General features: G+C 34.9%; 2 protein-coding genes across 2 annotated transcripts in view; one reads left to right on the top strand and one right to left on the bottom strand.

Moving 5' to 3' along the window:
- Positions 1–9864, top strand: part of LOC144441114 (LIM homeobox transcription factor 1-alpha-like) — a 77954-nt gene extending 68090 nt beyond the window's left edge. The window contains exons 4-8 of the mRNA XM_078130643.1: positions 5426–5643; positions 6493–6752; positions 6932–7009; positions 7670–7787; positions 9347–9864. Of these exons, the coding sequence (XP_077986769.1) occupies positions 5426–5643; positions 6493–6752; positions 6932–7009; positions 7670–7787; positions 9347–9750 (1078 nt within the window). The 3' untranslated portion in view covers positions 9751–9864. The remainder of the gene's footprint in view (positions 1–5425; positions 5644–6492; positions 6753–6931; positions 7010–7669; positions 7788–9346) is intronic.
- Positions 9865–17629: 7765 nt separating this feature from the next.
- Positions 17630–27553, bottom strand: LOC144441176 (lysosomal thioesterase PPT2-A-like). Its single transcript, XM_078130724.1, has 9 exons — positions 27380–27553; positions 25080–25233; positions 23988–24083; positions 23500–23554; positions 20718–20770; positions 19311–19394; positions 18777–18861; positions 18093–18147; positions 17630–17821 (listed from the first exon to the last, which is right to left on the bottom strand). Exons 1-9 carry the CDS (start codon positions 27533–27535, stop codon positions 17678–17680), a joined length of 882 nt encoding a protein of 293 aa, XP_077986850.1. The 5' UTR covers positions 27536–27553; the 3' UTR covers positions 17630–17677.
- Positions 27554–27614: the final 61 nt, after the last annotated feature.

Genomic DNA, 27614 nt, shown 5'->3' with positions numbered 1-27614 from the left:
CAGATGTTCCAGGCCCTTTAAACTATGTCATGTCAAAACTGTTCAGAGTTGAATATTTTGATGAGTGACACAAACTGACACAGCAACAGATGGACAAAGATTTGCCTTCTACCTCTATTTTAATCTTTGAAAAGAGAAAAGAATTAAAAAAGGTTCAAAATATTTCATTATTTTCAGACTAGAAAATGCAAGCCTCATTGCATCTAATACTCCGAAGTAGAGAACCCACACTTTTTATAATTTTGTGTGTTGTGTTATTGATAGGACCAGACAGAAACATAATGGTTTACAAGAACAATAAATTTAAATGAACATCATGATATGAGAGAGAGAGAGAGAGAGAGAGAGAGAGAGAGAGAAAGACAGACAGACAGACAGAGAGATAGAGACAGAGACAAAGTTGACAGACAGACAGACACAAATACACACACACACACACAAAATACCATATGTAGCTAGAAATTTCTGAAAAACCCAAATATACAAAAAACTTTATCAAAATCTCTTTACTTTCATACCAATATCAGGTACACACACTCACTTTTTAAAAAGATTCCTACAAAAAGATGAAAAATAAAGAAATCAGTACAATTTCTGAACTTTATACTGAAATTCTATTTTATTGCAGCTTCAGTGAACTTTTAATGTAGTTATTTGTCCGAAATACCATTCATATATATCGTAATCTTGCCCTCTCTCCTTGTGCAGATAGTGAAAAAGTATTAAAAACCACTGACACATGGCACTCTGGATAGACTGGTATTTCATTCATAGACTTTCAGCCGTATAACTTTCTCTATCAGTTCATAGATTACACATGTTTAGTCTAATCCAGCTTTGTAACAGACGTCACCTACATATCTATCTAAATTAATCTGTTTTTATCCGCTACTCCTTCTTTATACAGACATTGTGTCTATTGTAAAAATCATCATTCACAAAGTTTATTTACTGTATCTCTGTTCAAAAATGGAACAGATATCACACAGGTTTTGGTGGTGAACTTTTCTGTCTGCTCATGTCAATGTAACGCAATTTTCTGCCAAAAAAGGATTTTAACAAAAATTTTACATAGTCAGTAATTTTTTGGCATAAATCAACTTTACTGTAGATTTTAATCCAAGAAATGTTATTCTTTAATAATTTTTTATCAAAGTTTGGGTTCAAATGTGATAAAATTTACAAAAATTAGAGAATTTATAATATTTTACAAAATGTTGATTTTCTATCCTTTCATACATGTCTGGTATTTGGTAGTTTATGATGCATACAGCAAACTGTCTGTGTCAATCAGTTCATGGACACATCAGCTCATACCACAAATTGTAAGTCTGTCCAGTCTATAAAAAAGTGAGGTAAAAAGTAAAAATATTGCAGAAATTGCAGAAATTTGGTGGCGTGAAATGTAACAGTGAGTGGTATTGATACTTGATCATCTAGCTAATTGTACATTATGCAGTATAAACATTTACTCTATGGTTGTACACATCAATTGTGATTTCGCTACTTGTCTTACAAACCTAAAACATATGTTTTGACTACATCACCATCAACTTTGAACCAACAATAAATCAACCAACAAAACATTGCAACAAAATACTGCAGCGATTCTAGAACTGCTTATCTCTAATATCACACTAACTGTTCAAATTTGACAAAAATTACAAAAAAATGGAGAGAAAATTCATAAAATTGGGTAAAAGAGGTGCTAATGTGTGTAGTCTCTCGGTAAAGAGGCATACTGATGTAGTTGCAGGTGGTCACTTAAAGATTTAAACAAGAAATGTGTGCTGATAAAATGTTGGTTACTCAAATAACAAATCTGATACTACTTTGCTCACTGGGTTGTCCAATGAAATTCTATCGCAAATACTTGACTGAGGGTTTACCCTCCGGGTTAGAAGACCGCATGGCCCATGTGGTTGAAATCTACGACTCCACTCGTCACCTTTATGTTACACTCAAACACGTACATGTGTAGTTGCTATGAAAAAACTTCAATGACGTAAGTCAGACGAAGACACAAGAATTTTTAGTCAGGTCATGTTTCTACCATGTACAATCTGTGTTCTTACATTTTTACCATCTTGGATGGAATGATCTTACAAGATACTTTACGACACACTAAATTATGATATGCTGCAGTTTTACACTGCTGTCAATACGTATCTTTGGTAATAAAAGTATTTCTTTTTCTGAGGTTTGTTTTGATTTTTTTAGCTGAAATTTGTACGTATTGATATTTGAGGCAATTTGGTACCTGTGATAATTCCCAATATATTTTCTCGCAGAAATCTTGTTTCAACTTTTTCAGCTCATCTTGATGCATGTTCTTACTACCTTTATCACAATTCTTATGGCTGTCATTCTGTGCCTTTAATAGTATGATAATCTATTTTCCCTCAAAGTCATGTGTTGACTTTAAGCTTTCATCTATTAAATGTCACCTAAATACAATTCTAGAGAATATTTTTGAATTTCATAATTACTGTTTTAGAATGAGTGAAAGTGCAATGCAATGGAAATTTATTATTTTTTTGTCAGCATGATTTAAAGAGGGTTCCATAAAAAACCTAAGCATGAATGCGAAATACTACTGCATGTAACTTTGTGAAATGTTTTTCTGGATCTTTAGCTCCCGAAGGGTGAGATACCAGGCTGTTTCTGTCCGTACGTACGTCTGTCACTTTCTGCAAAATGCAAAGTCATTGAACATTGGCTTGAAAGTTTAAGTTTAAACAATTCATTTTTGTATATAGCCACATACAAATTGAAGTCCATCTGTCACCTAATAAATCTTTAAAAAACTGTCAATGTTAATAATAGTTATTCTTTCTGTCATTGTGGTTTATCTGTCACTTGGTCAATCTGTAAAGCTCCCACAACACTACAAGTACCATATTCTCTGACACATGTATTGATTCATAAAGGTATGAATTTGACAGAGCGGTAGAAAATGGACTTAAATAAAATCTAGTTTCTCTACTTTCCTTTTGATTTGAGTCATTTGTACCCTGTCAAAGTCATTCCAGTGGGGTTTTTAGGAAACGATAAAGAAAGAACTCTGGTCTAAAATGTACTATTAACAGAATTACCACATTAAAAGAGTATTGTACTAACAAAAATTACAAGTAATCATGTCATACAAAGATAATAAATGGTAATTGAGTGAATTTGATTTGACTATCATGACAACCCTGTTTCTTTGATAACACCGCCAATAAAACATACCACAAATGAATTAATTACGGTTACAATTACATTCTGCTGAAGTATGTTTATACAATTAGCCACCACCACTGACTAATGTAGGTCCATTTAAATGAAACCTAAGTAAACGGCGTCATTAAACGAAACCCAAGGTTGTACCAATTCTCTTCTACTTTGTTCACAGTTTTTAGTATCTGTAGTAAAGTTAACAAAACAATTCTACCTATTGCTGAGTAAATTGTAACAAAACAATGCTATCTATCGCTCAGCAAATTAGCAGTTATTAGTAATTAACAATAAATTAATCAAAGTGTTTTTTTAAGATACATACTGCTAATCAAAGGAGAATTGAAGACAATGTTTAAATTGTTAAATACATTATTGGTCAAAATCATTAACATTTTTCATTTAGTCTTGTGTAGAATGTTAGACCTTATCTTCTCCGAACCAAAAAATATTAGTTGGTATCCTAATTATGTAGTTTTCTTAGCTAGTTGTCAGAATAAACAATAGCTAACAATCCATGTGGAATGGATACACTGTGGCACTTTTTTAATGTCTCTGAAGGCACCATATATTACTATTAGGCCCCATTAACAGGAGATGTTTGTAATAAAAACACAACAATTTGTTGTACTTGCACCTACCTGCTTTTATACAAAACCGATGGAAATGCACTCTTACTTCTCAATTATTTCTCTGAATTGTAGCATATGTCAAAGATGCAACAGTTTAAAGACAAAACACAGATTTTTCAGGACTTTAGAAAACAGTAGGAACATACTGAATAAAGAGGGTAGAAAAGAAAATTTGATTGAGAAATGTAATATTTGATATGCACAAAACTATAGTGTTTGTGAACGCTTTTTTTCTGTAAAAACGAAAGGGAATTAAATATGGGATATCTACATGCGCACACCTGAATTCCCTAATCGTTTTATCATGGGTTTAAGCCAAAAGTATGATCTAGTCTGTTACAGCAATGTAACTTGTACCTGTTTACTGAGATACTTAAACGTTAGTAAAAACAATGAAACATGATAATGAAATGTAAAAGTTGAGTGGATACCCAGTTCTATTTCATTGGGGATTTTTTCAACAGTTTTGTGTCAACAATGTGTAGCATTTGAGTAGATGTAAAAGTAGACAGGGACCGTGACAGGGGGTGATAGAAAACATACTTCGGATTCTCCTTTCTCAGTGGGACCCGGGATCAGATTTTTATTTATCTAGTGCAGAAGCACTGAAGCAGAAAATAGTCAAGTGACCCTGTTGTTTGGGATATTTACTGCTGGGTTGGAAGAAGGTTTAGGATGTATGTGTGATGTGGAGATGACATCGGGGGTCAAAGGTTAAGTTACTGCAGAAGTACAGGGACCAAAAGGAGTTGACAGCCTCAACAGAGCTGACTTTGGAATCAAAAGTATTTATTGATAAATTAGCAGATCAGTGGAGTTTTACTTTGTTTTATTTGCTAACTGTGTTACATCACAGCATCAAAGCAATACACCATAAGTGAGTATAACTTCGCAATTGGTTACATGAAGTTTTTAGAATGCTCACTTAGTTCCCTTGTACTAAAAGACCATAAGGTCTATTGTACTGAACATTCTGTTCTAACAAACACCTTTTACGTGACCCCTAACATATATTGATACTTGGTTTCACGCGTCACTGTAATGTATATACACCTCACTATACCAAAGCTTAGCTGCTATCAAAATCACAAAACAGTAACCATTTCAGGATAAGTTTAACAGCTTAGTTTGTGATAATTTCAGTTAGTAACATTAGTATATAGAAGAAGAAAATCATGGATTCATTCACCAATTCGTTTGGTGATCAAATCTTTTCAAAAATTCATGGAGTATGCAGTCACACTACATTCAGGTCTAGCACCTACATTACTAGAAACATGGTCGTAATATCAGATTGAACGTCAAAAACAACTGACAAAAATGAATGAACCATCATCAGTATACATTTACACATGTGTACACTGTGTTGAGGGGAGATGGTTGCTCTGTCAGACTATTTCTCTGTGGTGGTGATTTTGTAAATAGCGCCCTCTAACAAACCAAACAGAATATACTTTTGTTTTACAAAGTATTTGTGAACTGTTCCCACAGTGTTCATTACAAGATGTAAAAGTTTGATCTCTCATAATGAAGTTAATGATTTACTAATTTTCTGTTTTTTATTTCTACTTTTTCAGATTATTCAGTACCAAGTGCAATGGTTGTCTGCAATCCATTCCATCCAATGAGTTAGTTATGAGGGCGCTGTCTAACGTCTATCATCTCAGATGTTTTCTTTGTGTAATCTGTAACCAGAGGTTGCAGAAAGGAGATGAATTTGTGGTTCGAGATAATCAGTTGTTTTGTAAAGTAGATTATGAGAAAGAGTACGGTTCAGTTCAACCAAGTCCATCAGGTAAGATTGCTGAAATATCTTTCAAGCTGTGCTAACTGTAACTAGGATATTATTAGTATATTTTCCATCAGACAATATGTACACATGTATTTACTGAAAATTGTTCAAATACCAATAATTAAACATTGTGAATGTCAATAATAATAATAATAATAAAAATAATAATTTATTTACTCTACGACCCCTTTCTGTGGGAGTATGAGAGATAGTTAAAATATACACATAAAAAAATACTTCAAAAAATACTTTAAAAAAACAACAGATATATACAGAAATGACAGACAGAAAACATATACATTATACATCAATGGGCAACTTGCAAACCCGCCATGTTGAATGTTGCATCATGGGAAATGTAATAATAAGTACTTAAATAAATTAGTATTGTAAACAATGTTGATACATTGTTTATAACCACAAATAATCAATTCATAGTTACCCTGACCATTGTGGGGGGTTTATTTTATCAGTAGCTCCAGATTACATATTATGATAACCACAGATAATCCCATAGGCCTTTGCATCTGAGCATGCTCTGTCTGGATTGCAAGTTCCCTATTAGAGGTCTGTTTATCCATATATAATAAGTTGCAATCATGCTTCACTGAAGGTGCTGATTTTTGGGTGCGGACACAAAAATCAATTTGATTTTATATATTGCACCCTAAGGTGTATACGGCTACACAAATATGCAATATACAAAAATGATGGTTTCTGTTTCCATAGAAATAAGTCTGCATTTCATAAATCCTTCACATAAATTCAGATATGTCGGATGATAATGATATGGATATGTCTGTTTCCATAGAAACAAGTTTGCTTAGTTCATATAATTTCTTCCATTTACAGGTCATCATTCAGATGATATGTGTGATGACAGTGACATCATCGATGAAAGTTTTCTTGACAACCACACAAGCTCAACAAACCTAGAAAACGACAGTGATTCGGGAATGAGCAGCATAACACAAAACAATGGAAGTGGTAACATGAACTCCAGTAATGGTGATGGTAGGAAGGGACCAAAACGACCAAGGACTATCCTGACTACAGCACAACGAAGGGCTTTTAAACAATCATTTGAAGTCTCCCAAAAACCATGTCGAAAGGTAAGCTCTTTTTTTAAGATTTACTGAAAAAATATTAGCCAAAAAAATGTTAGCCAGAACCACTTTGATTGGCTATTTGTAAAGAAAGAAGTGATAAAATCTAGCTGATCAGCTTTTCAGAAAAATGTTTTGAGAATTTCATAAAAATTATAATTATTTATGAATTATTTCCTTTTTAGGTTAGAGAATCACTTGCAGCAGACACAGGACTAAGTGTACGTGTTGTCCAAGTATGGTTTCAGAATCAAAGAGCTAAGGTACGTCATTAAACTGAATTTAGATATGAAAGTAAGTCAGTGTGACAAAAGTAAGATTCTGTGCATGAAAGCCCCCCCCCCCCCCCCCAACACTAACTGTGTGAATTTGATAGTTGTTCCACTGCCACTCAATATCTTGTAATTTTGTGAATGGATTCCATCCCTTCCTGTGTCTCAATTCTTGTGTATCTGAATTTTACACCAAGGCATGACAAAAAATAATGATCACTTGATTTCTTGGTCAATATCATGACTTTTGCTAAACACACTACATATGCATTACTATAGACATGTGTGAAAATATTAAAGTCAACCATTTTGTTTTATTTTGACCCTCAAGTCATAATGTAAAAAGCTATTGCATGTACTGAGAATAAGTCAACCATTTTGTTCTATTTTGACCCTCAAGTCATGAGGTAAAATACTATTGCATGTACTGAGAATAAGTCAACCATCTTGTTCTATTTTGACCTCTAGCATGATGCAAATTGCCTTTACAGGTACTGAGAATAAGTAAATCATCTTGCATTGCTCTATTTGGCCCTCTAGTGGGAAGTAAAATGTTATTACAGGTACTGAAATTATCCAGGGTCTGGTGTGATACTAAGAATATCTATCTATATCTTCTTTTTTTAAAACCTATTTTATGTTTCTCTATAGATGAAAAAATTACAGCGCCGACACATGCAGGAACAGGGTCATAGTACTGAAGGGTCATCGCCACGACGACTATCAAGGCAACAAAATAGACGAGCTTTGAAAGATAAACAAGATGAAAGTAAGTCATGGTTATTGATTTCATGAAAATTTTTAATTTCCTTGAAATTTGAGACACCAGAAATGTTGTTGTATCTATGAAATCAATGACAAGAAGTAAAGAATTGTATAGAATGTATAGAATCAGAACAATGGGAGTCAATAGAGTAAATATTATTAAACCTGTAATATTGAAAGGTTTCTCCCATAGAACCAGGGATATAGCTCATTTTAAAAGTAGACAGGAAAATGTGAAAAGTGGAGAGTATTATCTAGTATGTGACTCATAAATCTGCCCAATGATGGAAATAACTTGGTTGAAACAAAGGTTTTTTCAAATAGATCCATGAAAAGTAGTTGGAAAAACATTGAGGAAGAGCTGGTTGTTTTTTTACCGGGCCCTTATTTATAGCCGTGAGAACAGGTGATTGTAAAAAATGGGCGTTTGTATTTTAGGATGTTAGTTTTGGATGTTAGTCCACCCAATGTGTGAAGGGCTGGCTACATCCAGATTCAAAGGCCAAACCAACTATATTTGGTCAGTATTGTATTATTCCATGTTGAGTGAATATTTATATGGTGGAGAAAATAATTTCTGTATTTAGTATTTTCCGATTCAGTTAGATTTGTTAAAATTTGAGAACATCTTGTAAAAACCACAGTGTTAAAACTAGGCACTACTTTTTTTTGCTGGCATTGTCAGATTTACTTACTTAGTAAGTATCCTGACAGGATGTTCCTATTTGAAACAATGCAAAGATTATGTGTACATATAATGAGACTCTGATGTGTAATGAATTACGTTATGCACCATTTTTGAAGCAACAATTAGTGATATGCTGATTTTTTTGTAATATTTCAAGCATATAGGATTTCGTCAGTATGGAACCTTTGTGCCCTAGTATTCTACTGCTGTATGTAACAGCTGTGTATTTCCCCAGAAGCACTCTTTTGTAATTTCACTCTCTGAAGAGTTGAGTAAGATGGAAGAATTAGACCTGAGGCCTCTGTATACACTGTGACATTCATGTTATTGATGTCAAGCTTATATAGGGCCAGGTTGATGTCATGGTTGTTACTGGCTTTATCAGATGCAAGGCTGGACCTGTTGTCCCTCAGGTGTCTCTAATCTTATTCCTCAATACATATGCCATGCCAGTCGTCTGAAAGATAAACGATTGTATAGTTTGACCACAAGGGGGCGCTATTCAACAGCCAATTTGGGCTGGATGGTGTGGTACACTGTGCTACTGTGAAAATCATCCTTTCACAAAGTTTTCCTGGGAAATGTTAATAACATTCTTGGTTTATATGTAATTCAAGAAGTTCTGCTTCTTCGGGATTTGATTATTTATTAATGTTAGGAACACATTATCTTATCAATTTCACTGACTGCTTGGGCCTTGTATTGCCATGTGTTTAGCATACATAACAAAATGTGTGACCCTCACTTTCTCCAATCTGGGATGCTCTCATGCAACTCATCTTTAAACTTAATCAAAATATGGCATATTCAATTTCATTAAATTGCTGTGTGGACACCCATCTTATACATAAATATTTTTTTATATTTATTTGTAGGTAATTATCCTTTAGAAAACAACAGTGACTTAAAAGAAGTGAGTATGAAGTACCCAATGCCGGAAGATTTATTAAACCATAACTATCATCACCAATCACTTCAACCTGGTCTCCCCCATTTACCACAAAATATGGACCATTCCTATCCGCCCTCATCTATGTTTCCAACCAATCAAATGACTCCAATGACAGGACAGTCAATGTATCCAGGACAACCAGATCCAATGTTTCATCCTGACGGTCCTCCAATGGATGGCCGCATGATGGAGGAAAGTGGTCTCCTAGCAACAAGTCAGCCAGTCCCGAGTCCAGATGCTTTACCACCAACAAACGGTGGGCGGATGGGAAATCCAATTGATAAACTTTATTCCATGCAAAACTCTTATTTCAATGGAGCCGAGTAGGTAGCTGTGTAACACCCCCTGTTCTTTGGTTTATTCTCTAATGTTATCTGTGGAACAGATACTACAACAAACGAAACTGGGGTTGTCAGAATTGAACAATGAATATCATGAACAAATGAGAACAGTTTTTGCTTTACTTTCATGAACCCAAAGCATTATTTTTGCAAAGGTTCAAAAACCCCACAAATAGGAATGGGATAAATCTGGTAAAACATTTATCCACTTTCATACAAATGTTACCATAGTGATTGAGGCCTAGTGACATAGCTGGCAAACCGAGGCAGATTTTACTTACATACAGCCCTTCCCTTAAAAACACTCAGTGTTAGATAACACTTAATCTGCTAGTAGAAATAATGACCTTGCCCTCTCTTTCTTTCATCATGGTAGATTTTTATCAGCAAAATATTTATATTTATTTTGAGTAAAAAACATAAAAAGTACAATTTTACTAGTTAACATTAACAAACAAAAATCAGTTGCTATGGTAAACTTTTAACACTTGTATTATAAACAAAAATAAATATCTAATTTGGTCATTGGCTTTTTAAAGACATATCAAAACAACATGATTTAGTCAATTTGTTTGTTTACGCACTTGTAGATTGGCACATGGGAGTAGCGAAAAGTGGCTAAAACTGGTGTATTTATCATTTGTTTATTACTTGGCATAGTTTATTTGTTAAATGTGTTTCTGTGAACGAACACAGAACTTCACGGTATGAAATTCACTTATTTGCTTGATAAAGAATGGTACATATATTTGACATTGTCTAGCATTTTTAAACTTAAACTTATGTGCAATACATGCTGGATGGTTTCTGTACAGTAACTTATAGCTTTACACTAAATACTCTTTCTTGTGATCGTCTTCAAGATTTCTACACAGGTCATTTAGCTTCTTTTAATAATGCAATTGTGACACTTTTATGCTTATCAATGACACCTCCCCTCTTTTTTCATCATTTTGGTTTAGTCCACTTATTCTTTGTATTTCAAGACAGTCTACTTTTCAATGGAATAGAGGGTGATTATCGTAATGTATGGTCAGATAGTCTTGCAAAGGGTACACTTTTCTTTTTTCAAAGAAATAGACAGGTGATTTTGTACAAGGTTGAGAAAGGCTTGCAGAGGGTGCGGGGGAAATAAGGTATCAGAAATTTTGTAATGGATATTCTTTACTAGAAAATGGCATGGTGATGATCATAATAGATTAGTACTATGTTAACTTCACACTTATACCATCTAGTCAAGGCCGTGACTCTCGCACAGAATTCTGTGTGCCCACCTACAGCGTTCATATAAACATTGCATCCCCACGTGATTTTAGTTTAAACAGAATGGAGTCCTGGTTGGACATAGTCAAAACAGCTTTATCAAACAAATATTAATGAGAGATGACAACAGTCTGTCAATTTGTGATGGATTACTACTGACATGCTTTTGTGCTTCACCCACCGTGGGGTTGAACCACAATTAACGCCTTGAATCATGGGCTTGACTAGACGGTATAATTGTGAAGTTAACATAGTGCGGAATACAGTCCGTCTGGAACTAGACTAGATCATAAAGTATGAGAGAGTCTTGCAAAGCCAGTCTTTTCTTTTGTCAAAGAAATAGAGATGTAATTTTTTGTGAAGGTAGATAAAGGTTTGCACAGGGTACTCAATGGGATATGATTTTAATACAAACTGATGTAAAAGTCTGGCAGTGGGTACTTAGTTATAAATATAGGGAAAGTCACTATAGTAGGTGTTGAAAAGTTTTATATTAAAAAGTCTTTGTTTATATTCATTAATATGAAATTTACAGAGATTCCCAAAAGAAATTAATTTTTACCAAGAACCAATTGAAGAGCACAATGAAACTTAAAAATAAAACAATTATGTATGTTTGGTGACAGCATAAATATTGCCTTTGTTTAAAAAGAATGAACGGTCAGTTTGGCTAAATTAGCTAGCCAAGAAATACTTGAAGTTGTATTTCTAGCAAAATATTTACAAAATACATCACCCACTCTAGTGTTGTTGTGTACTTAAAGTTTCTTAATCTTATCATAGATGTAAGAACTAAGACTGTAACCATAGCAACTTAAATCTTTGGCAATGGAAATAATCACCAAACAAACATATGAACAATCACCAAATAAACACTCCTAAAATGAATCACAATTTGTTGAACTTTGAACAGGATAAAGCTGGTTGATATTTTGTTGCGGCAATCTCATAATTGTAAAATTCATGGACGTCTTTATGGCGCTGTCCACGATGGTACCATACTACAAGAGATTATTTTTCGGTGTGTCCATGGACACATGCTGTGGCTTACAAGAATGTGGAATTTTTATGTAATGTTAACTGCTGACTCCTGGGATACTAAATACAATCAAAGACAAAGTCTGTGTTTGATGATAGTATTGTATCATCTATTGTAACCAGACTGTTTACGATGGCAACTTGGTAAACCTCCTGAAAAATTGTTAAATCTCACCACTGAGGGCACCAAACTAGAGGATTGCAGAAATTGACAACTTCTCAAGCCTTATGACAATCATTAATCACTTCATTCCCCACCCAATCACCCAGCTCAATGTACATTTTTGGTTTTTACAACAAAATAGAAACTGTTACATTAAAGAAATCTCTTCTTTATTTTTTTTAAAATAGAGAAAATGATACCTTTTAAGATATTTCAAAGGTAACATATGCCATTCATTTGTCTAGAAATACTGCCCTACAGCCCACCCACCACTGCACTCCCCATGATTGAAATCAGTGAAAAGACAATCAATGATATGATATGATTTGATTATTACTTAATTGATTGAATTCTTATTTATGATATACCATTTAATGCATTAATTTTTGTATAAAATTCCCACCCAAATGGTTTTTTTTTAATTGACACCTGTCCATTGAGTAAAACTGAAGCCAAATATCCATACAACTTTATATTTGACATTCAGACATTTCCAAAACTGAGTAATATTTTCTTATATTTTATCACTATGAATTTGATCTACCATTGAATTTCAATATTTAAAAGACTTATCTAGACTATGAATTTGATGAGGGTAACTTTTAATTCACAAAATGTACACTTTTCTTCACGGGGGGGGGTCTGTTAATTTACTCCCAAACATTTTCTTGAATATTTGTTTAGTAGAATAAAGTGGGTTAACACAAACTGAAGTTCCAGTCTTGTACCAATCATTACAATTACATTGTGGAAAAAAAATGTATTCACTTTAAAGTTGCACAAGCTGTAATTAGGGTAATATTTTTTCTACAAGCCAACCAACAATATTATTCACTGAAAATTGATAAATAAAACAGTGTACATGTTATTTAGAGGTTGATTTCATCCATAAGTAGTACATTAAGAGGTTGAAACCATGAATGCATTGGTAGCTGATTTTTAGGTATGGACCCAAAATCAATTGATTGAGTTTATTGTACCATAGTGTGTGTACAGCTACACAAATAGGTTTGCCCAAAGGTTATTCAATACTGTTCAAGGTGTATAATATTATGATGAAGTCATTATATGGGAACAAAACAGTTTCAGAAATTGGGCCAGTTGCTGCTATAGCTAGTGCCGCTTTAATGTTACAACAAAGTTGATGATAAAGAAAATAGGGTCTGCTAATTCTTGTTTTGTTTACTTGATTGAAAAGCAAAACTTACACTCTCGTACCTGGTTTTCCCCTTTTTTTGTACAGATTATAAAAATGACCGCTTTTATCTTTGAAAGCAAATTGTTTAGATTTTAGATTATATGTGAACAAATGTACTTGCCATTTTTAATGTATTTATAAAGTCTGAGAGATAGATGGAATTATATTGTCTGATGCACTGTGTTGTCATGTGTCGCTATGTAAATATATAGTAAGAAGGAGGTCGGAGGTCAGTTTGTTTGTTTGTAATAGTTGGTCCAATTATACATAGACATTGTTACAAGGCAAGCATAACTTGTAGATATCTCTCCAGCCTCCTTTTCATGCAGGGTTTCCATGTTTTGTGTCCAGCTTTGTAAGATAAACTAACTTAATTATTTTGTTCATTTTTTGAGGACCGTTTTTTTCCCTTTGGAGTTTTAAAGTCTAGTTTTGAAATTGTCATCACTCAGGAAACTTCTGTAGTTGATGTAGCAGTAAAGTTTGTTGACGGTTCAGTTCTCACAATAAAAATTGATTTCCATGACAATCTGATGATTGGATGTGTTCTCTCAATCTCTCAATGTGTTATGTGATCGTGTGTTTCTCCTTGGGTGTGTTCTTTCAAACTCTCTGCTTGACATTATGTGTGGAACTGAAGAAATGTGGTGTCTGTCTACAAAGTGTTTTGTACAGTAATTGTGTGTGTTTCTGTATACAAACCGTCATGCACAGGACATTTGAATGTAGTATACTGTGTTTACAGTTTGTGATGGACTTTGGTTCATAGTTCTTGTCAGTTAATTTCTTGAAGTGGCTAAACTTTGAATGAATTAATATCCTCAGTTCAGCATTTGGTGGTTGTAGCCCTGGGTGTATAGTTATGCTACATTGTTCACTGCTTCACATTTCTTGGTCCCACCCACACTCAACCATATACATGCACACATACACATATGTATACACATGATACAAAACATCCCCATCATACACCACAGAGATCCTGCTTTTGCAGTAGACAGCACCCTCACTGGTGTAAATGACGATTTTTCAGTGTCCTATGAAAGTGCAGTGCCAGTTGCTTGGAAAATGTTGAGACCATCAGGTGCTTGGTAATTTTGATGGTTTATCAAGGCAAGACTTCTATACACAAATTATTATTTCATTACATCAAACTGCACCACTGGAGGGCGCTATTCATATGCATTTCTATCTGGAGAGGGAGCTGTTCCTTGTAGCCATGCTGTTATGTTGTGTCAAGATCCAGGGTCATGATATGGACACCAGGTAGGTTGAATTTCAGTTCACTTCTCTACACAACTTATCAGCTGAATTGGGAAAATTAAGCAGCCTTGAGATAACCACTGCCTTCCTTAATATTTGATTTGTGATTTGACTTGGAGAAATTTAAACCCAGAAAATATCAATCCTTTCACAGAATGTGTGTGTGTGTGTGTGTGTGCGTGTGTGTGCGTGTGTGTGTATGTATGTAAGTGTGTGTGTTTGTGTGTGTTGGTGGTGGTTTCTGTACATGTATCATGTGCACATGCTGGTCGGTATAGATTGGTTGTTTTGTACAAGAATTCACATAGATTTGAAATAACTATTCATTTATTTTCAGAACTTGGATATACATGTTGTTTTCAATATGCACACACACACATGTCATCATTTATAGTCAAATATTTAAAACCTGTTCAACAGCATCCAAATAAAACCAAGTTACATCCACAACAATACATATATTGTTATTATATTTTGCCTCATTAAATATTTCACAAATTTATATAATATAAACGAATTTTCTTTCATCTTCTGAGACACAAATGCAAGAAATTGAACCCTTCTTTTCAAAATGGCTACAAAGTTGGTCAAGGAAAGATTGTATGTCATCTACTATTTATCATAACATCAAATACTTTTGTTTGGTTTGTGGTTTTCCTGTGTGACTACACAATAATGGCTTTTTTATAAACAATTTTACAAACATATTGTACAAAAAAAAAACATTCACGACTCGTTTCTGTAGCCATGAAACAAAGCAATGTTGAAAGTGAAAAAAATTCCAGGTCAATAAGCCTTCCACATGTATCTAGCCCTCTAGTGGTGAAATACAGAAATACAGAAATAACTCAAGTGTAATGAGGTGAATATGTTGAAAGTCAAAATACATATCAATGCACCTTCCCATAAATCACACCCTCTAGTGGTGAGATACAGAAATACATAACGATAGTGGTAACTGAGGTAAGGTAAATACTGTCATGTATGTATTGCACTACCGGTATTTATACTACAAAAAGATGTGACAACGCTTTCACATTTACTGAAAAAAGTGAAGAGAAATAATTTGTACATTGATAAATTTCACCAATCAAAATAAATGCTATCATGTCATATATCACAATATATATCCTGGTATCTTAATTGTACATTTCCTGAATATGGGGCTAAACATTAGATATTCATTACCCAAATTTAAAGTGAGGTTGTCTTCCAATTTCACATGTGGCTAGGGAGTCAATACTGTGAGAGCCCAGTCAGTAAACTACCCTTAACCCTTGCTGACTGGCACACTATCAGGAATTTGGATCAGTGTTCAAGTTCATGTTGTCTAAAACCCTCCTCCGCCAGTCAAACACCTCTTTGGCCATTTTGTATATGAACACTGGTGTAATTACATTTTAAAAAGTTGTCTCAGACAAGAAATTGGCATGATTTACAAACGGCTTTTTCTCCATTTCTGATATTATGCAAATATATCTGCCAAATCCAAAATGATGGTCAGAATTTGCATGGTGACTGTGTTGCAATGAATCATGTTAGTCAACATATTCCAAGAGAATGTCACTCACACACAAGTACTGGACAACCACTCCAGTTTGAATTATACAAAACCTGTTTTCATTGGCTAAACAAATCTATGTATCCACCAATCAGCTTTGATAATGCTTAGCACTATCAAAGCTTAAATCTAACTCAGAGGATTCTGATTGGCTAAAGACAGCAACATTTCTTACACATCAACCAATCATCTTACGCTTTCATATAAGCCGAATAAAAAGCTTAAGTAACAAACTACATTATAAATAAACATCTACATATCTAATATGTGAATAATACACAAAACAAATATATAACAACTTAATAATAAGTAATACATTTCAACAGATATATATCTTGAAAATACTAGATAATGACATAATTTGTATTCTATATGGGAAGTCATTTTGATTTTAAGATTATGAGAATAAGTCAAATCTCCATAAAACTAATAAAATTCTTATAAAAAACTTAATCATATTTATTCTCACATAATCAGCTGCATCATATTTAGAAAGCACCCTTTTCAACTTATTAAAAATGATATGCAAATGACCTAATTTGCTATGCATATTATCATTATGCAAAATTTACGCATTGATAAGCAAATTCATATTAAGAAAGCACCCTAGTCAACTGTTATTAAAATAGTATGCAAATGACCTAATTTGTTATGCATATCGTTATCATTATGCAACATTTACACATTGATATGCAAATATAACAATAAAGTTTCTGTCTTGGATATAACCGAGGTTATTATGGTTATATCAATGCTGACATCCTGTTAAAAGAACTGCTAAATACAAACAAAATCGTATTTTTTTCATTTTCTGTTTGGTATCTTTTAATAAAACTCAGTAAAAATGAAATAAATTCAGTTGCCATAATTGTCAAAGCAATACAAAACTTAACACATCTCTTGAATTTTAATAAGAAAATATTGGTGGTGTTATTTGCATTAAATTGTAAATTCATAACTCATTGCTTTTGTTCATGATCAGCACCTGAAGCATTGCATTGTGGGATTAACTTGTAGTAAGGCACTTGCAGCTTCTTTTTCAAACCTACTATTATTGGCAAATGTAAATTTCCTTGAAATACAAATTAACATATGCAAAATTATGCAAATGAATGTCTACACAATGTGACAAGTTATCATTCAGTTTATACATGTGCTTACATGTTTCCATGGTGACAAAAGTGCGAAGGGACAAGTTCGTTATAACTCTAAAAAGTGGTCCAATTTTTTAATCATAAAAACATTTTATATACATTATAATATTCATGAATTTTGCACAAAAATTACCAATGAAAGACTGGTAATTAGATAAAATATTCACAGCTGACTTTATGCAAAATGACAATTTTGTGAATAAAAATCCATTATAAGGTTTGTACTTCAAGGCTTACAACCCTACCTAGCATACCTACGAGGGCGCTATAACATCAAGTCAGCCAGGGCAGTACGCAGTCTTTGAAGACAGTTTCATTCTTATGCCAGTTTGTGTGTTCAACGCCAGCCACAGTGTACATTTTAATTGCTCCACGTTTGTCTAATGTCCGCAAACCAAAGGAGTCTTGTTGATAGACCTGTGGAACAATAAAAGACATACATTATTCTGTCAGTTTTGGAGCGAGAGACATTAACGCTGAATAACTAAATCATTGCATGATCAAGGCCCGTAGTAAATGGACTGAACCACCGTATCTGTTTCCAAGTCACTGTTCCAAAGTAACTATATTTTAATGTTCTATTGATTCTTGGCACCATAAACAATATATTCTCAAACAGAACCTTTTTTCTGAAATATAATAGGCTTTGAGTATTGGCAATTTGCCAACATTTCAGACAGATACTCACCTTCTGATCTGTCATATCTTGTACTTTCTCATTGCTATCATAGAAACCATATTGACTGGAAAAAAAATTTCATGGAAAGAAAGTGTGTTAAGGCAGGAAATTACACTGAATAGGTAAACAAATACCTGATATCTCAAACAAAAGTAAATATCCTGGGAGAATCTAGTAAAGTTAAATATATTTCCAAACCTACAACCATAATTTTATTGGGTAACCTTGGTAACAGAGGGGAAAAATTTAGTAAAATTTGCATAGATTACCATATATATTGGGCATTCTGGTTACAAAAAACTGGTTGATTTTACCTTCTTATAGCTGTTAATACTGGAATTTCAAAACTGTTTTGACACAAATGTGGTTGAAATTTTCACAACTTTTTATTATTTTAACAGGTTTGGTTTACTTATTCTTATCTACATTCAGTGCACCATACACATTTTCTTGCATATCTTTGTATGCTATTGTACGAAAGTCATCAATTTTGCTTTGATAAGTATACAACATGTCAATATTTACAAACAACTGTACAATTGGTTGAAACAATGAGCAGCAAATGCCCCCTCAAAATACAACAGAAAAAAACCAACACAGAGGGCGCTATTTGCAATCATGTCCTTGCTTTCAGATTTCCAAAGAAATCGTCATCCAATCATATTTAAGCATTCTACACACATGACCTCTCACCTTGATTGCCATGGTGTAATGACTCCATCATCAGGTCCTCCTATCAACACCAAATTCTTGATCTTTAAGAAATTTTTCTTGATTTCTGAAACAAAAAATTGCAATACAAAATATCATTATCAAATACAGTGGACATAACACTGTTACAACAGTTCAATTGTTAGCCAAATTATAAACTACAATATTGAATATCATCCAGTTCTTGTATGTAAGCTAACTAGTGTCAGAAACATACAGGGGTTAACTGGGGTTAACATATGGAAATCACCAACAATATATCCGTGACAAAATGTCTTCTACAACCAAAAAATTCTCAGGGACTATGGTAAAATCATGCGTGCATAGTATGGGCCTGGGATGCATCTGGATTCAAGGTATAAGCTAAAATTATGCGTTGAACTTGTAAGTTGTTAGCTGGTTATCTGTGTTGATGATGATTCCATCTCAGCATGTCAATGGCATCAAAAATAACATAAAATAAATGACCTACAGGATCATGGTGTTATTTGAAACATATGTCAAATATATACTTACCATCACTGTGACTGGAGGTGACTTCATTGTTGATAACAGGTAGGTATACATTTTGTTTAAGGTACAAATCATGGTGGTGTGGATCTACCAATAAAATACAATCTCACTATTAAATTTCTCTCTGATGTCTCTACTCTTGTACATGTTTATTTCAATTCCTAGTCTGGTTCATTTCATACTTCTATCACTCTCGCGATCTGTAGCATAGACTGTAAGATATATCATTTTTGCTGTACTCTCACCAACCTCCTCAGGGGTTGACCATGTACCCTCACCGACCTCCTCAGGGGTTGACCATGTACCCTCACCGACCTCCTCAGGGGTTGACCATGTAACCCTCACCGACCTCCTCAGGGGTCGACCATGTACCCTCACCGACCTCCTCAGGGGTTGACCATGTAACCCTCACCAACCTCCTTAGGGGTTGACCATGTACCCTCACCGACCTCCTCAGGGGTTGACCATGTACCCTCACCGACCTCCTCAGGGGTTGACCATGTAACCCTCACCGACCTCCTTAGGGGTTGACCATGTACCCTCACCGACCTCCTCAGGGGTTGACCATGTAACCCTCACCAACCTCCTTAGGGGTTGACCATGTACCCTCACCGACCTCCTCAGGGGTTGACCATGTAACCCTCACCGACCTCCTCAGGGGTCGACCATGTACCCTCACCGACCTCCTCAGGGGTTGACCATGTACCCTCACCGACCTCCTCAGGGGTTGACCATGTACCCTCACCGACCTCCTCAGGGGTTGACCATGTAACCCTCACCGACCTCCTCAGGGGTCGACCATGTACCCTCACCGACCTCCTCAGGGGTTGACCATGTACCCTCACCGACCTCCTCAGGGGTTGACCATGTACCCTCACCAACCTCCTCAGGGGTTGACCATGTACCCTCACCGACCTTCTCAGGGGTTGACCATGTACCCTCACCAACCTCCTCAGGGGTTGACCATTGTGTGAGGGCACACCGTCATGGCATACCTTACAGATTACCTGTAGCACTCTCTATTTTGTCTTTCTGTCCCTGTCTCTTCAGACATATATATCTCAGATTTTTCTATCTGTCTAACTCTTATGTCATGTCTATTTCATCACTCTACTCATCCTTCTACCTCTGTTGATATCTCCATTTTTATCAGTCTAATACTTTTCCTTTCCATCCACTTTCCCAATACATATCCCATCTTTTGTGTTCCCTTCCTTCCCTTCAACACCATCCCTTATTTTCCATCTCACCATCACCAGATATCCTTTAATTTTAGTTTCCCTCTATTCTCCTTTAAACGTCATCACCTTTTGAATATCATTAACATTTTTTATTCAATCAATGTGACAGTCAACGATAAGATTATTTTTGAACAAAGTAGAAATTAAACAAAAATAAGATTTCACTTACCATTCCAGTAATTACAAAAAGAAATATTCTGACCAAACTCTTTGTAACAGATCCTAAAATATAAAAAATACCGCCAATGGCGTTGTAGCACAACTGTAGTTTTTAAAAATGTTTATCCATATGCTAGTCTATGCTAACAATAGGTGTTTATTTGCTGAATAACTATCCAGATGCCTATCCAACCATGTTGCTATCTTTACGATAAATGCTATCATTTGGCTGTTGCTATGGGCGTGGTCATGTTGTTAGATATATTTGCATACATTTGTGTATGTTTTTGTTCACTTGTGTATGAATTCCTGATATTGTCTTTGCAATATACGTGATCATTTGGCTGTTGCTATGGGCGTGGTCTTGTTGCTAGGAAAATTTACATACATTTTTTGAATGTTTATTCAATTGTCTATTAAACCCTGTTGTTATCTTTGTGAAATACACCACCGTTTGGCTGTTGCTATGGGCGTGGTCATGGTTACTAGGGTATTTGCATACATTTTTTGAATGTTTATTCATCTGTCTTTCTATTCCTGTTGTTATCTTTGCAATATACGTGATTATTTGGCTGTTGTTATGGGCGTGGTCTTGTTGCTATGCAAATTTACATACATTTTTTGGATGTTTATTCAATTATCTATTAAACCCTATTGTTATCTTTGTGAAATACACCACCGTTTGGCTGTTGCTATGGGCGTGGTCATGGTTGCTAGGGTATTTGCATACATTTTTTGAATGTTTACTCACTTGCTTACCAGATGATGTTGTTATTTGACCAAAATATACTGTCATTTGGTTGTTGCTAAAGGGTGTGGTCATGGTTGCTAGGGCCAATTTTGTCAAAATGTTTTTAAGAAAATCTGCAGAATAACAGTTTCAGAAACATCTTGCCAAGTTTCAGACTAATTGACCAAGTACTTCTTGAGATATAAGTTTTTGACCAAAAATGAACATTTTTACACCTAATTTGCATATCACTCATGGAATCATGGTATGCTTAATATTTCTTCGTCCATACATCCCTAGATACATTCCCATTAAATTTCAGCCCAATCTGCTCAGTAGTTTTAGAATTATAGATTTTTAACCAAAAAGACACATTTTTAGCCCTAATTTGCATATCACTGATGGAATCATCCCGTCATGAACAAATCTTACTTTACACCCCCTTAAGAATGTTCCCACCAAATTTCGCACCAATCTGCCCAGTAGTTTCTGAGTTTAAGTTTTTTGACCAAAAATCACATTTTTTGACCCAAATCACACACCTGTGATGCGATCATTTTGATTTGAACAATTTCCCAACTAGACACCCAAAGTAATGGACCCACCAAATATCGTGGCAATCGGTTCAGCGGTTTTTGACTTTAAGTTGTTTACACACACACACACACACACACATCCACACACACACACACACAGACAGACAGACGCCGGGTGATCCCTATAGCACTACTGAACAAGTTCAGTTGTGCTAAAAATGTAATAATTAAACCTATGCATATGGAAATACACTTGTTACACAGGGCTCAAAATTAACAGTAGTCCCATGCCCACAGACTACCAATTCTGGTCATGGAGCGACCATAGTTTGCAGCTGGTAGCCCACTCAGGCTACCACTGATTATGTGATGAAGCCCACTCAGGCTACCACTAATTATGTGATGATTTACAGGATGATGGATGATTTATTGACATGAAACTATTTACATATTTCCAATAGAAGAACTCTGTTTTCAGTTCAGAAATATAGGATTATTGGTCACCATCCTTGGGCTACCACTTTCTGAAATTGGTAGCCTGCTGGGACTACCATAAGAAAAATGTTAATTTCAAGCCCTGATCAGCCACCACTATAAAGAGAAGGCCAATCAGCGATGAACAACACAACGTATCTTACAATCAAACTTGTTACAGGCATCTCAAATTAATTCGATAAAACTTAACATGACTTGTCATTTCTCCTAATTCTGATAAATCAAGAAAACAGTCAAGAAATGAGATCTCAGATATTACTACAACTTGGTTTACATGTCTATGGTGAAATATGTGGTGCAAGCCCTTTGTAGTTCATACCCTGATGATGCAAAATAGACTTCCACAAAAATCGGGATTATTGTCATACATTTTCTGATTCTGTCGGTAATAATATTTTATGTTTAACATCCAAAGTAGCAATATTTTATGTTTGACATGAACCCAAAATAGCAACATTTTATGTTTGACATGAACCCAAAATACAAACATATTCATTTTCACATCAAAATTATAATGTATCTTTATAAACAGATTAAAGTTCTATAATAACTATTCTTTAGCTTAATAAAGAGTACCATTATAATAAGTATTTAGTTACTTTGTTACTTTGCATAAATTGACCAGTAACAGCTAGCAAACACTTGTGTAATTTAGTACATTGTTCTCTGATTGGGGTATGTGTAACAGATGTTCATTTGTCTAATACAATCCATACACTCTCCAACTATTAATATGTGCAAGTAGCAAATATGTTACATGTGTACATAATGGGGTAATACACATCTTTTAAAATTATTTATGTTATTTTCAGTCTTCTGGTAAACTTTTCCTGTTTTAGCTCTAAATATGGGTGTGGCAAACAGTTGTCTGGTCAAGCAGAGCTAGCAGAACTACCGAAAAAGTTGATCTTGGAAAAAAAATGATCTCATCCTTATAGCTCTACTGATAAGATATCACTAATGCAAGAACCTGGGATTGGAACATGGGCCTTTAAAGTAATAAAGTGACCTGATTTTGATTTTCTACTTACTTGTAAAGTTCCTCTTTTATAGTTTCTGGGAAAAGCCACTTTAAATAGCTGGTATCTGGAAATGAAAAATATAAAACTTAGTCACATGATTCATTAAAGTACAGTTCTAGAGTGTTTCCCTTATTCAAAAGACTCGTTTCTGACTAGTTCCGACCTTTCTTCCTAAATTTCCGACCTCAAAAGGTGTGGTAACAAGTTGATGTATTGAAGACACAGGGAGTACAAAGGATAAATAGTATTTTTCTGCTGTACTTGTACAACTTTTACTGGTACTACCAAATATTCATCACCCCTCTGAAAGATATCCTGTCTGAGTTGCCCCCTTAATAAATTCCTGCATATGACGGTGCCAATAAGTACAACAGTGAACTAACAATTGTCTAAAGTCAAATCTGACTCAGTCTGAGTCAGAAGACAAAATCATATAAATCTTTGTAAGAAAAGCAGTCACTAACTTTCTGATAGTCTAATAGTAGTGTTAATTTTACCTCCATATTGTCCCATTTGGGGAGTTGACAAAGCAATGAAAGTCTGAACATTGTGGTCTGGCATCATTGACAGAATTCCTCTGGCTAGAATTCCACCTAGAAAGTAATAGAACATCCAATAAATCACATTCAATCATTTCTAATCACTATTGTAACAAATCGTTCAATATTTTTGTCATTTCAGCTCACCCAGTGATGTTATCCTCTAGAGGCATATTCTACAGGATGAGATAATGTAAATAATAAATGGAGCCACACATTGTCAATGAAAGGGGCACAAGCTGAGATTTTTACATTTTTTTTTTGGTGTAGTTTTTACTGCATATTCAAAAAGTACACATAGCATTCTAAGTGTTGAAGCATACTTAACCATCATTTTGCAAATGACTGAACTCATTCCAGATTGCCATAGCAACTATCACAAATAAGTTGTCTAACTTTACCATTACCACTCATCAACTAAAGAGAGTAAAATGACGCAATGTGTAGTATCTCACAGTCTATAGGTTTTACAGCTCTGGTTTTACAGTGCATTAGGTAAAAAAAATAAAAGAATTGTTTCTGGTCAGGGCAGTTTGTCTAAAAAGGTGCAACGACGCAGATTTTTTTTTTTTTATTCTCAAGAAACCTGTCACTCAGTCTACTATCTATGGCAGTTACTGTTCTTTTTATTTACTACTTTAGAGCAAGTGTGTATGTGGGACAGATGTCATTTGCTTGTTCATGATTGGCTCTGCAGTTGTCTTTACTGAAGTAGGGAAGGTTATTTTATGTTTCCCCATGGATCTGCAGACTGCATTGGCTGGACAAACGCACATGTACAAGTCTGATGCAAGGATATTTAAGTGATGCGTGCTGACCAGAAACAATTCTTTTTTTTCTTCTTTTTTTTTCTTTTTTTTTCTTTTTTTTTTTGGGGGGGGGCTCAAGTATTTGGCTTTTGTAAACAGACTTTAATCTACAATGGCTCCTCAGTTCAGACTGTGCCAATGTTGGTAAAATTGTACATCTGATTACATGTAACTATATTCATTTACTGCAGCAACAAGTAAATTATAGATTGTAGCAATGTTATTAATACTGAATACCTACCTTGTGAAAATCCAATCATATGAACTCCATCTTTTGCCTTCTTTGTAATCTCTCGTACTTTGATGGTAAAATTACTAACTTGTTGCCATAGCGGTGACAGACTCTCCAGGTCATCATATAAATCAATAATGTTTACACTGGTCCCTGGGTGTGACTAAAGTAAAGAGAACCGTAAATCACAATCATTAAATTCTGAAAGTTCTTACTAGAATTTCTGAGGTGAGGGCATCACAGATGGGATAAAAAAAGTGTGAAGTTATTACCCAATATAACTTCTTTGTGTGATCACATCACTGTGTGAGTACAATTTCTGAAGTAGACTTGGCTATCGGACTCTAAATACACGCTAACAAATGACAAATTTTAAGCCAGATAACCAACTCTCTCTGGGCTATGTTTCCACAGTGACACCAGTCAGAATGTTACCCTAGGAATGTTACCCTCATAATATTACCCAGAGGCATCATATAAATCATTTGGTTAAAACGCTAATAGCATGGAATAGTTTATGAGAAAGTGTCTGTGTGAAGTAACTAAATCCATATGGATTGTTTTTTACTAACTGGACTATGCCTAGTAGCCTAGATTCTATCTGAATTTGATTTGGATTATTAATACCCACAACTCATACAGTGTTGTACGTAATCGCCCAAATTAATGACAAAGAATCTACCAAGAATGTATTTTTGGCAATTTTGGCAAAATTTGGCCCAATTCAAGCACTGTGTATGGGGCCCAGCGTAACGAACCAGTTTTTCAAATTACTTTGCTCATTTTAATATGTTAATGAGGGTTGTGCGGTGCCTGTTGGAGTGGGGTTTTTTGGAGTCAAAGATGATGTACATCCATACTGCATTTTCCCTAGGGCAGTATGGCAACTACTATAACCAGTGATTTGCTTTAACTATGGAAATAACATGTACCTGAGAATATTATGTGGTGTAAAACACTTATTGCCTGGCCTTATTCAGACACTAGTAGATGTCATATTACCCTTGTGCTGTTATGTAGTAAGTACTTCCCTCAGATTTCTGCCTCAGGAATTCGGAAATAGTTACTGCATAACAGACCTCAGGGTAATAATAGACCATATCTACTAGTAGTAGCCTCATAGCCAGACAATAAGTGAGTGCATAATACTAGTACTGCTATTGCTAGTATGAAAGAGTTTACTCATCTAGTCATATGTGATTGGATAAATTTCTGTGTAAAATCTTTCATTGCATGATGCCATACGACTCAATTCAAACCAATACCTGTTATGAATGCATGGTGTGAGAGAGCATGTACCATGTGTAGGGCTAATAGATCAATCAGGGTGTGCACTTTATACAGTAACATGACCTACATTACAGTACCAGTTATACAATATAGTTTTTCCTGCATACTTTCACAGTTTAAAACAAATAGAATAACTGAAGTACTATACAATACAATACATTGTACAGGTATATGTTTAAACAATAGAAAGTCCTTGACAATAGATACCATACTCATTTAAATATCGGATGAGAAAGTCACTACCCCGTGGTCTATTACAACAGTCCACGTGATATGGCGTGATTATCTGTTGTGTTGCCGATGCATCGGGCGCCGGTACGCGGTGCACCGGTGCTGTCGTGTACACCATATGTGAACAAACGTACATAGGTAGGATTTTAAAATAAAGAAGCAAATCAGGTGGAGGAAGTACCTATGGATTTCTGGCATAGTTTCCGGCTTCACTATGATCCATAAATCACATATGGTACATAACAAGGAAGCCATAATAACGCTATATGTGTAAAAGTGGATCACACCTACACACTACTTTTGTGCGCTTAACAACCACACACTTTCCTCTAGCTCTGACTTTCCCGTTACGTAAACGTTAAAATATCGCATGCCGAACGCAAAGCATTGGAATATTATAGTCTAATAGTGATTATATCAATATCAATTTACAATATATAATAAGGAAATTCTTAGATGCTATAATAAATATTATTTATTTTACATAACGACCGACCGTTCAGACATCGAACCCCATTACAAGTCTATCGAACCACAACGAACCCCTCCCCCACGGCCCATCGATGCAGTGGGATTGATCGTCATCAGGATTCCTAGGAAAATATGACAGAATTACTGATGTGATTGTTCCTTTATACTGAATACTGTGTAATCAGACGAAGTGGAATAAAATTGCTCACGATTTCCTTATTAAAATTTACATTTACACGATGGCTTGTGATCCAGTAAACACCCCATTTTTTGCCTGTGAATCAATACATATTAAAAGTAATATTACGTTAACTCACCTCTGTAATAAATTGTACCATCAAATCGAAGGATGACGGGTTATCAAGAATGCCATGTATAACAATTATGGGTTTATATGCACTGCATAGAGCAGAGTAATATAAACACAACCAGATAGACAACCTTAACACCGGGTACGATCTATCGCCAGACATGATCAGCAATAAAGGTTCGGTGTGTTTCACTCTGTTATGGGCAGGCGAATTTCCGGGGGTGTCACTACAATGGTAAACT

This window comes from Glandiceps talaboti, chromosome 10, assembly GCF_964340395.1.
Source record: "Glandiceps talaboti chromosome 10, keGlaTala1.1, whole genome shotgun sequence".
NCBI lineage: Eukaryota > Metazoa > Hemichordata > Enteropneusta > Spengelidae > Glandiceps > Glandiceps talaboti.
Note: the sequence above shows the minus strand (reverse complement) of the source record. Positions and strands in the feature narration are given on the sequence as shown.

Excerpts from the sequence above, each read along its gene's own strand:
- LOC144441176 (XM_078130724.1), bottom strand. The coding sequence starts at position 27,535 with ATGTCTGGCGATAGATCGTACCCGGTGTTAAGGTTGTCTATCTGGTTG. Across the intron at positions 19,395-20,717 it reads TTTTTGTAATTACTGGAATG|ATCCACACCACCATGATTTG; the intron begins GTAAGTGAAATC and ends TTTTATTGGTAG. Across the intron at positions 18,862-19,310 it reads CACCTCCAGTCACAGTGATG|AAATCAAGAAAAATTTCTTA; the intron begins GTAAGTATATAT and ends TTTTTGTTTCAG.